Below are 12,106 nucleotides of genomic sequence, written 5' to 3' on the forward strand. Positions count from 1 at the left end.
TGCAATAGGAACTTAAAGGTAGGCTTCAATATTCTTTTATAACATTGTTTTAACTGTGCAGTATAATTTGTGCAATAATTCAACTATAGCAATTTTTCAACTGTGCAATATTCTTCCCACTCACACTCTCCATATTTTATTTTTTATGATTTACATGATTTATACTCTTACTTCTTATTTCTACTTCTATACCTCTCTACGCTTTACACCAGAGCGACTGTAATGACTCACAATTTCCCCAATAAAAGATCAATAAAGTATTTCTGATTCTGATTTCTGTGACGCTGCTGTTCATATGAAATTATACCACATGATGGCGCCAAACCCAATTAATCAATAACCTGGTCAGCACTTGGAAACAAGTTTTGTCTATGATTCATCAAGTTTTGGCCTGTGTTCATCACACACTGTTCTGTTGTTATTGCTCCATCACTTTTAGGAGAAAGTGCTTACACTGGTAATTTGATACTACGCGAATATAACTGTCAATCATACTTACACTAGAAGACAGGCTATGTAAATCATGGGTAGGTTATTATAGTGGTCTGCCAGATACACACAGGAATATCGTGGGAACAACTCAACATCATCATCTGCGTAACTGTGCTTTGATTATTCTGATAAACTGAGAGGGAAACACGAAGGGGTGGGGGTGTTTACACCGGCAGACCACACATACGTTGACCTCCCATCTGAGAGGACAGACACGACCCCCTGTCCTGCTCTCACTCCAACAACTACACTGACGGAGTGAACTACCGACACGGAAGCGAAGGTGCGCTGACACAGTGCGCTGTTTACTCCCCGGGCGGCGCGCAGTTTCACCGGAGCCTGCTGCCTGCCTGGCTGCGCTGTCTGCCTGCGAAAAGTGATGCTGTCATAGCCCCCTGCGCCGCGGACAGAGAGCCTCTTTCCCCTCCCGCACCCCCCTGGTTCCTCTCTGGCTTGCTGTCGCGGCGGCAGTGCGGATGTGGAGCCCGCAACGCAACGCTCTTCACCCGTCGGCAAGCATCGGAGGAGAAGATGAAATGTTTTTCCCGTTATCTCCCGTACCTCTTCCGCCCTCCGAGCACCATCCTGTCCTCCACTTGCCACACCGAAGGTAGGGTGGGACGCCGAGGGGGCTGTCACGGGCTGTGAGTTGCTTACTTTGAGCGTGTGACATGAATGTTGAGGGCTGCTACCCTGTCCCTGACACATACAGTGTGCATGTGTGCAGAAGTTAGATTGTCCAGTTGTAGTGCTACTAACCCACTGCAGACGTGTCACAGTGCGTGAAGTTGTTGGAGCCATTCTCAGATGTAGAGATGAGAAAAAAAAATGCAGATGAATGAGAGGATTTTTTATATTTGTGTGTGTGTCTGGTGCAAAGAGTAGCACTCCTTGTTTCACTCAATCTGCTTTCCTTATAGCCAGAGCTGTCAACACACAGGCCTGCAGCATGCAAGAGACACTCAGTTTGTGGAGTTGCATGACAAGTATCTTACATTTGCCCCTTAATATAGGTTAGCTAATTAATTTAACCCTTTCACACTTTGCTTGGATAACCTGTTCGGCAACATGCATGGGAATAGGCCTCTTCCAGATGATGAATTCACCTGTGATTGACTCAGTTCAGAGGGTGCCTAAACCTTTACCTTGCTATACACATAGTTAGGGTCCTGGAGTTGTGCAGAGTAAAAATATTGAATTGAGTGAATTGACCCCAGCCTCGATTGCAATAAATTAGTCCATAATAGCCGGTCCATTCATCCTTCTGATTGTGCTGTCAGACTGGGCAGCCCAAGAGGGTCTGAGTGTTTGTATAACCAGCCATTTACTAGGTCATAATGTGGAGTCTGAGCCACTGCATTATTTAGTTTTGCATGGTTGCCCTCCTTCCTGTGCGCGCTCTGCCCTCAGCCCTCTGGCACAGGAAGGAAGATAGTGTGTGTGGTACAGTGTACAGTAAAGTATGTGGTGGTCATACAGGGCCCTTCACAGCCTGTAGAGCTGACCTATATACTGTATATATTCAGTAAACAGGATGAAGACATGAAAGGCATTCACTCACTCATGACTGCCGCCGCTCCATCACATCTGGTACCTTTCCTTTTTACAAAGTTTTACTCCCTGTTTTTTCCATTCACGATCCTTCTGAGCAGTTTTATATTGATTAACTATTTAAAATATGATGAAGTGGCTCTTGATTTGTGGGATAAATTTAGACTGCAAGGTTTATTTATTGATATTTTGAATACAGTGTACGAAAGATAACATGAGTGTGACGGCAAATATTAAATGTAAACACGGAAAATACATTCTTAAAGACACTATGAAAAAATAAATATATATATAAAAAATCAAGGGGTTGAAATTCGTTAATTTGGTGTATCTAGGCAGTCAAAAGGATATTTAGGGCTCAAAGTGTCCAAAAGACACTGAAAGAGAAGGAAAACTGGATATACATATTTTTCTTTGAAGAGTTGGTGTAAAAAAATGACAATGCACTCAAAATAATGTGTGAAAAATAGTGTAATTTAAAGTAAAAATGTCATAAATTAAGGAATCTAGTCTATAGCTTGGAGAACTTGTGACAAAATGTCATGTCAACAAAGGATTATCTTCAAGGAGCTTCTGCCTTAAAGTATTATCTTTGTGACAACTGGGCAAACTCCATTTAGCAAGACAGAAAGTGAGATGTGGTTAAAAGTTCTGGAAAATGTGAGTAGTGGAGCTTGAAGACTGAAGGTGTTTTTCTTTGTCAAAGTACTGTTTCCAAGGTCAAGAACGTTTGCGCTCAAACATTATCTTGTTCATATCTAAAGGTTATATTTTTCCATTTTAGCAGCTGCTTGATCTGTTTGAACAAGTCATACACTTACACGTGTCTGTGTGTGTGTGTGTGTGTGCGTACCATACAGTTGAAAATAATTCTTTGCCACATTAAAAGTAAAGATATGATTGTCTAAGTCATAAACGTGAGCTTGTGAGGTCAACAAACACAGCCTTTCTCTTTCCGTTCTCAGACTGTCATTCCTTCTGCCCGAGATAAGGGAGTGGTATAATAGAGGAAGTGATAGATCAGTAAACATGGAGCTGCAATGCTCAGACAGCCACAGTAATATGATACATGATCTTGCCTTGCTCTCTGTGTGGAGAAATATGAAACAGTTGTACTCAGAAAGCAAGTGGGAGATGTTGAATCTCATGCGCTGGAGGCCAGCGGCGTGTGATGACACAGCACACGACCTTGCAAATGTGATGTGTAAAAATGACACAGGCCTTCTCTTCCCGCACGCCATCCACTGTTTTTGTTAGTGTGTTTCAAAAATACGAGAAAGTAGAGGCCCGTCATGTTTCTGCATGGAAGTGCCTCAGTGTTTGTTTACGCTTGTGTTTGCACTTCCTGCAGTGACCTTGTTACCGTGCTCTGCCTTTCCATTAGACCTCCTGGTCTTGAGGAGGCTCTTCGGTGCACCGCTGTAGTCCTTGTTTTTCCTCTCGAGCTCCCCCTCCCCTCTCTTCGACATCTCCCAGCATTCATGTCCGGCCCAGCTGAGCCGAGTTCACCCCAGGGAAGATGAGTGTGCAGTTACCATGTTAGCAGAAAATACATTATATAAGCCTCGTACTGGACCATATTCTCTGTGTGTGTGTGTGCTCTCTTTGTTTATCTGGGCCATAGTGGGGAGCAGTGTGCCAGCATCACTCGGATTCACCTGAGTCCAGTCTCTGAGGGATACACAGCCAGCTTTTGACTGCCTGTGTCTTTTGAAATGTGTGTGTGTTTGGGCCTCTGTGCAACTCTGAGTCTCACTTGATTTTTTTCTGCTCTTGTGTCCCCTGGTGTTCTCCTTTTTCCCCATTTCACATCAATCTGTCAGTTCTGGTGTGATGGATTAAGTCTTAAAGGTTTCTGATGGGTCTGTGTTTGTATGTGCGTCTCCCTTCTGCTGTCTTGTGTTGGAGTCAGGGAAAAATGGTGCGTCCCCAACTGACACCTCGCCACATCTCATGCTGCCATCAATCAACACAGCCAGTTCTGCCTTGTCTTCCTCCTTCCTGTTCCTTTGGCATCTGAGGGCAACTGTGCAATACATTGTTTAGGTGTGACACAAAAATAGCAGAATAGAGTCGTGAATATTTAAGACTGGATCGATGACAAGAACATCTTTGTGCTTAAGGACTACAGTTGACAATTGTCTTGTGCTGTGCTTGTATTTGTGTATGTGTATCTGTGCATTTTGCATTTTTACCCGGTTGTTTTATTTATAAGAGGAGCAGTGAGCTTGTCATGGCGGTGCCTGAGGGAGACTTCTGTCGGCATTTTGTCAAAGCATGACACTGAGTTGAGGAGTTTGGTGGGTGAGGAGCGAAGCGTGTGCTGGTGTGTATGTGTGCCGTTATCATACATCCTGCTGTGTTGTTGTTATCCTGACAGACACCCACTTCACAGCTCAGAACACACTCCTCGTAGCCGACCCGTCCTTACATGCCGCCGGGGACAAACACCCTACATACACACACACACACACACACACACACACACACACACACACACACACATAAGGCATCCACACACTCGTACACGTGACTGTTCTGTTTCGGTTGGGTCAGCTTTTCTGTGCAGAGGGTATAAAGATGGGACAGCGGGGGAACAAAAGGGTGCTAGAAAGGATACCAGAGAGTGAGGGAGAGGAGATGAAGTGGTAGTTCTTGGAGTTGTCAGCCCAACCCGGTCCATCCTCCTCTTTATACTTTACCATCGTGACAAGCAAAATAACATGTTGAGAAAGGAGAATGTCCTGAAGCAGCAGAGACAGAGGTATCCTGATTTTTAGTCTCTATGGGTCAAGCTTCAGAAAACATTGCCTGTTTTCATTCCCAGGTCATCAAATACTGATGCCTTGTCACACCCCTCTGTGAGTGATATAGACACCTAGCACCCTTTTGCGTCTTTATGAGATGCATCGGGCTTTCAGTTAACTACAATGTGAACCTATCCATGGAACCTGACCTCTAACATACCTGGTAGAGTATGCATCCCATATAAGCTGAGTCCTTTGCAGCGGCAAGGGTTCAATTCCAACTCATGGCCCTTTGCTGCACGTCAACCCACCCGCTCTCACCCACCTTTCCTGTGTATCTACAGCTGTCCTGTCATGAAAGGCAAAAAACACTGCAATATTTCGCACTGAGACTAACTGATGTAATATTAAGAGCAACAAACATGGAAGGATTACTGAACAGGCCCACCAGACACAGGCCCAGGTGCCCAGAGTGTCAGGGGCCCCCCTGGCCTTCATGTGCAAAATGATTCTCACTCCAACCTCGTCACATATTGATGTTTGGTCATGGATCTTCCACGTCCTGATATGATGTGAAAGGTACCCTGGGTGCGTTGGTTGTTGACGTTCCGGGACGCCGTGTCAAGTTCTGCCTGTTACATGTATTGTCTTCTTTCAAAATACACTTCTGTTTTCACAGGGAAAGTTACTGTTTACATAAGGTCTCTTTCAAAATAAGTGCACTACGTTGGTACAACACCACAAATTGACTTTTTTTTCCCTTCAACAACAAATATGGTTGGGTTCAGGCAACAACAACACATTGGTTAGGTTTAGGAAAAAGGAGCAGGTTTTGGCTTTATAATCTTACAGGACACAATCAGCATTCTTCAGGGAGAAAGTTGATGGTTGTTGGACCCATCTACCACCCCTCCCATCGGCCCTACAAGGACTTTCGGCGCCTTAAATTTCATTCTTGTCCTGCTGCAACAAACTATAATGGCGACAGGCCACATATCATGCCAACATTAAAGGATGTGTTTTTTCGTCAGTGTCTGACACCGCAAATCACTGCCCAAGCACAGGATTTCGATGACTTCGGAGTGAGACCATTTTGGCAAAATGTCATTCACATTAACATAATCTGATTGGGAAGAGACTCAAAATGACCACAAAATGATGTAAATGAACTTGAAAGAGAGACTACAAAAATGGGCAAAACAACCACAGAGACGCACAATGTGACCAAAAAGACACAAATGACCTCAAAGAGACACAAAACACAAACAAAGTGATACAAACCTCGAGGTCTGCATGTCCTGCTCCTAATAAGAACAGGTGGTGGGGCCTCTTGCATATCTGTGCCCACGGGCCATTGTCTTATGATCTGCCAATAGTAAGAAAGTCCATATGGGGAGGGAGGGAGGCAAGTGGATAGGTCAAACAAACACGAGACTTTCACCCAGGAGGCCACTGTTTGTGTCCTGTGTGAAACCAAAAGTCAACATTGCGTCACTGAAACGTTATATAACTTACCTACAGGTTCACTTAGTTACAATACTCACATGATGTATTTTCACAAAGTTACATCTAACCATAACCCTGTAAAAAATAACTGATAACTTATTTTTACCCAAAACATGGTGTTTTTGTCTAAACCTAACCAAGTAGTTTTGTTCCCACAACCAAACGACAACCATTTCACAGTGTTAACCATGTGTTACAATGCGTTTCACCCGGGAGACAGCAGTGTGTCACATACAGACCCTAAAAGGTACCCTGAGGTGTGACAAAGTGTCAGTATTTGATGGCCTGGGAATGAGAACAGGTTGCCAAACCCTGGACCCTATACATTTCCCATAGCATAGCTCAATAGCACCCTTTGTGAGAGATCTGCCTGGTTAATGCCCGTGTCCTTTAAAGTCTCTTAGTGTTTATAAGACAGGCTTTCTGTTAAAAGTTGCCCCAAGCTGCGATCACATCACTGTGACATCATCTGGGTTATTTCCTCAGACTTTAGAAAGCTCCTTCAGAGCCATAAGAGACATTATACAACTGTCTTCACAGGCTGAATAGTACTCTTCATGACAAGTAAACTGAACTTGATGTGTGCGATTGGTAGAGTGCCTCTTTTAAAGTGAAATACACACACGCACAAGCTCCTGTGACAACAAACATCTGCTCTGCTGAAGTGCCCTAGAGCAAGACACTTTCATGCCTACTAGCTTCAGGTTGTCTTCTGCAGCAGAGCTCGTGGTGTAGCTGGAAGAAAAGACAATTTCTCTTCAAAGACTAGGACGACAAAATGAGAAAGTTGTTTCTGTTTTTGGAAAGGATTGTTTGAATTATATATTTATTTATAAGTGACTTCTCCTTTTTTTCTAAAATGTGTTTCACTTTCATTGCTCTCTTCAGCATCATTTCCAGTGGTAGCAGGCATCTGTTTTTAGCACACAAGCTCCGATAAACCTACTGTACCAAACACCAGCAGCAAAGTTAATGATGAGGTGGTGAACATAGTGGAGCCTTTAAAGAACCAGATACTGGTGTGTGTCTCATGCTAGTGCTAATGGTGGTGTAAAGAGGCAAGTGTTTGCTGACAACTTTTCCATATCAACTGTATAAAATGATGTGTCAGTGTTGTGTTTATAGCTTGTTGTGATGCCCCTAAGTGGCCAAAATGTCAATTACTACCATTTTAAACAAACATATCGGTTGTGTTTTCACTAAGTGACGCACTAATCCAATGAACTTGATCAGTATCGGTGCAGATATTGACCTTACTGAACAGTCATTTATCAGTCAGATGTAACCCATCCGGTCCATATTAATTAAGTGGTGTTTTCTACTCCCAGTGATCATAAGATTGTAACAAAACAATTTTATAAACCTTACACTAATCTAATTTAAGATTTAATGCGTCTGTAAGGAGTCACTCCTCCTGTTGGTCAGGGTGTCTGTGTGATAGGACCTTGGCACTTGTTCTGCCCTCCTCACTGGCATGTGAAAAGCAGTGGTTGGCAACTACGTGTGTATTGCATCAGACATTTGCAATACATGGTCTGCAGTACAGTGTGTACCCTCCTGAGGCTAACAGGGGAGTTAGCAGTGACATGGGGATTGTCTAGTCCAAACTGGAGCAAAAGGGAGAGAAATGCAGTCAAACTGTCATGTTTAGTCATGTAGGTGTAAGATTAGGAAGGGTTAAGTTCAGCTTCTGCTTCAAATTTAAAGGAGCAGTGTGTAAGATTTAGGGGGATTTAGTGACATCTAGTGGTGTAGATTGCAGATTTTAATCAGCTGAAATTTTCCTGATTAGAATTTATTTAGTGTTCATCATTCAGGAGGTTTTATCTAGGAGCCGAATTATCAAGTCTCCTCTCCAAAACAAATGGACTAGGTGATTTAAACTGTTAAAAACACTTAATAAAGCAGTTTTACGTCACAAATCAGTGTTTCTACGATGCTCTTTGGCTTGTTGGAGTTAGCCAAGCACCTGCTAATGTGTGCTCACCTTTTCTCCTATAAAGATCCAGTTATTCAGAGATCTCTTCTTCTCCAAAATAAACTGGTGATTAAAAGCAGTAAAAACACTGAATAAAGCAGTTTCGCATTTTAAAAAATTGTGTTTTTGCAACATTTCTTCTTGCAGAGGGACTTCTATGGTGGCCATAACGAAAGATCGAATGGCCCTATCTCAAGCCAGTGTTTCAATTTACCGTTCTAGGCTACTGAAGAAACATGGCGCTGCAACATGGCTCTGTAGATGAGAATTAGCTCCCTATTTAGATACAAAAGACTCATTCTTAAATGATGAAAACACAGCGATTCTTTTTTTTTTTAGGTTATTATTCACCAAAAAAACATACTTAAAGGGAAATTTCGGTTTATTTCAACCTGTCTCTTATCGTCCTAAATTTGTTTCAAGTGACTAGTGACGAAAAATAATAGTTAGCATGTTAGCCGTTAGCCTAGATACAGCCGGGCGCATTAGCAGCGTCAGACTTGTTAAAACGTAAGTGAACAGGCATCCCTTCAAGTGCAAAGTTAGTCCACTAAACAAGCTTTTTTCTCCACAAAGACCGCCTCATATCGTTAGGATAAATGTCAGAGAACATACAGAAAACGACATGTAAACGTGTTGTCTTACCTTACCGGTGTGGTGCCACATTTGTTTATCATCTAGCTCTGCTTTCCAAAGCGCAGCCGAAATATCGCAAGAACAAGCAGCAATCTCATAGCGTGCCTGAACAAGCAGCAACAGCTGGAAGGATACACTGACGAAGAGCTTCGTGAAATTGAAGAACGGAGGAGGGGAGAGAGAGAGAGGCGCAACAGGTAGAGGAGGAATGGCTGCTGCAAGGCTGCGTAGCTCTGGAGATTGGTGGTGTACCTGTGAATGCTGTGCCCCAGTGCCCACACAAGAGGAATGCCTCTGTTGCAAGGAATGGGACCGGTTGCTGCCTTATTTTCAAGGTCTGGATGTGACCGAGGACGAGACACCTCCACCTGGAGTAACGTTAGTATCCAGCTGGGCTTTATCTAGAGCTGGCGAGATATATTTCGGCCGCGCTTTGGAAAGCAGAGTGAGAGGGATAAACAAACATGGCAGCACACCGGTAAGGTAAGACAACACGTTTACATGTCGTTTTCTATATGTTCTCTGACATTTATCCTAACGATATGAGGCGGTCTTTGTGGAGAAAAAAGCTTGTTTAGTGGACTAACTTTGCACTTGAAGGGATGCCCGTTCAATTACGTTTTAACAGGTCTGATGCTACTATGTGCCCCGGCTGTATCTACGCTAAAGACTAACATGCTAACATGCTAACTATTATTTCTATGTCACTAGTCACTTGAAACAAATTTAGGACGATAGGAGACAGGTTGAAATAAACTGAAATTTCCCTTTAATATATTACTTTCAGTTGCCATCAATATATTCTACTAAATCCACACACTGGACCTTTAAATGAGTCTGATATAGTTAAGGTCACGCTAAGAGGACATGAGAGAAATGTTCCTAGCAGTTACTTCCCTTTATTGAGCTACATGATCATGTGACAAACTGGAAAAGGTGCCAGAATATTTATACTGATGAAGTACATTTCTATGTGCTATATCATATTTATACTGAAATAAGATTAAAGGAAACAAATGGCAGTCTGAAGGAAGGACGTCAACGTAAAACCTGCTCTGGAAAATGTGAGCAGCATTATAAAATATAGGTGGCGTATAGTTAGTGGGCTAAAGATTGAATCCCACTAAGTGTTTCTCAGGAGCCTATGGGAACTGAAACCAACATGACGTTCTCTTCCACAGCGAGACAAAAACATCATAACATACTAGCCTCTTTCTCACACAGCTCTCATCCGCAGTCTCACTTTACCACAAACACTTCCTGCCAGGTCTCCCCAGTAAGCCTACATGAAAACAAGGAAAGAAGTGAGCAATTACAGTATCACTGAGACTCCCTTTGCTCCTACAGCCTCACAGGGGGCAGCGTATTATTACAGCAAACACAGTGACGCAAGTTTCACTCTACTTTCTCTATTACTGTTTCGCAATATGTAAGAGCAGCATAAATGTTCCACCTGTGGCCAGTAAGCTGACGGTGAGCCTCAGTGTTTGAGCCCCTTGTGTTATATGGCATCGACTTTGCTCCTGGTGGGAGCTATAGAACCAGACAAAGAGGCTCCTTATCGAGCTGGACTGCTGGGCCTTTGCTCCAGCTGGCAGGCTGCAGCACAGAGACAGAGGCTGCTACTGGGATTGGGGGTATATATAGAACATCAGGATGGGCTTCCTCTTTCTCCCTCTCCGCCCATCTGTCTCTGTGGTTTTATAAAGGGTCCTGATGAGTTGAGTGAGACAGGTTCGCACTGCTGCAATAAAACCCTTTCATTAAATCCTGAAGTGCATCTTGTATCATTTGCCTCTTAAAAAATAATGCAGCAATGAAAACTGACAGAGTATTATTCCAATGTGATGAATTCTTAGATTAGTTTCGAGGCAACAATGCTTTGAGTGCTCTCTTTGCTTCTGTGTTAATCTCTATCCTGTTTTTGCTTTTCATATAAAACCTAAACGCTTAAGATGAGACAAACCCAGGTTTAAGCATAAGCAAATGCTCAGCATACCCAGGTGACACAAGCGGATTAAAAAAAAAAAGTTTTTGTTTGATCGCAACCCTTTTAAGTTTTGTGGATTTTGAAGAACAGGGTAGCTTGGATGAAACTTTAATGAGGTTGTGCAGCAGTAGAGGAGAGGATATACAGTTGATAAGGAGAACAAATGGTGCTGGAGATGACAAAGTGTGACAGTAACTTTACATATTAATAATTAAAAAAAACAGAGCTTTAAGCAGATTTATGTGTATTTGAACTGTATTTAGATTATCATGTGTACTGGAAAAAATACCCCAAGGGGTACTTCTGCAGTTACCATTTGGTGTGCGGAAAGATAGAGGAGTAGCTCAACTATTTTGGCGTTTGTGTTTAGGAAGTAAATAAACACAGAAACAGGATCACAAGTTGGTGTTAGGCTGATCTTTAAAGGGGACTTATTATGCTTTTCCCTGTTTTGTGTCTTATGATAGTGTTACAATGAAGGATGTTCACATGGGGTAAACATAAGTAGAGACAATCTCTGTGAGCAAAAACCTCAGATTTTCATTTTAAACACTTTGTTTCCAAAAGCTTTTCTCTACTCTGGCAACGATGTCATAGTGTGCCAGATTTCTTAATATGATCATCTGCCTCAGTCACGCTACTGCTAGTTTTGACTGCTACAGGAAGTTACATGCAAATATCAGGGAAACATGTGGTTGCTGAGGTTCTAAATTTATCCCCGGTTGCAGATCATATTCCTACTAGAACATGTCCAGTTGTGTCCAGTGTTTCATTGGTGATTTTTCATGATAGAAAGTGCAGCTACTTTTTGTCACAGTCATTCCCCAGCTGCAAGTACACTGCTAATGTACATCTATCTACATTCTAACACCAGGGAAATGTGATCACGGTTGCTGTCGTGGAAAATTATTAAATATGAAAGTGTAACAAAGAGTCCTTCACTGTCTGCATGCAGGCATGCAAAGAAGCTCCAGGGTGTCTGAAGGTTAAGATACTGTAAACTAAAGACCTTGTAGATGTTTGACGCCAATGTTAAATAGGTTGGAACAAGAGTTGTGTAACAATTGTTTAGACTCCCTCAGTATTCTCTGATTACGTGTGCTTCTGTATGACATACAGTACAGGCCAAAAGTTTGGACACACCTTCTCATTCAATGCGTTTTCTTTATTTTCATGACTATTTACATTGTAGATTCTCACTGAAGG

The 12,106-nt window shown here is 42.6% G+C and overlaps 1 protein-coding gene across 1 annotated transcript in view; it reads left to right on the top strand.

Moving 5' to 3' along the window:
* Positions 1–451: 451 nt before the first annotated feature.
* The window catches only part of ppp2r2ba (protein phosphatase 2, regulatory subunit B, beta a), a 57,712-nt gene continuing 46,057 nt past the window's right edge, over positions 452–12,106 (top strand). The window contains exon 1 of the mRNA XM_049586168.1: positions 452–1,102. Coding sequence (XP_049442125.1) covers positions 1,024–1,102 — 79 coding nt within the window. The 5' untranslated portion in view covers positions 452–1,023. The remainder of the gene's footprint in view (positions 1,103–12,106) is intronic.

Source organism: Epinephelus fuscoguttatus, linkage group LG9 (genome assembly GCF_011397635.1).
Source record: "Epinephelus fuscoguttatus linkage group LG9, E.fuscoguttatus.final_Chr_v1".
Lineage (NCBI taxonomy): Eukaryota > Metazoa > Chordata > Actinopteri > Perciformes > Serranidae > Epinephelus > Epinephelus fuscoguttatus.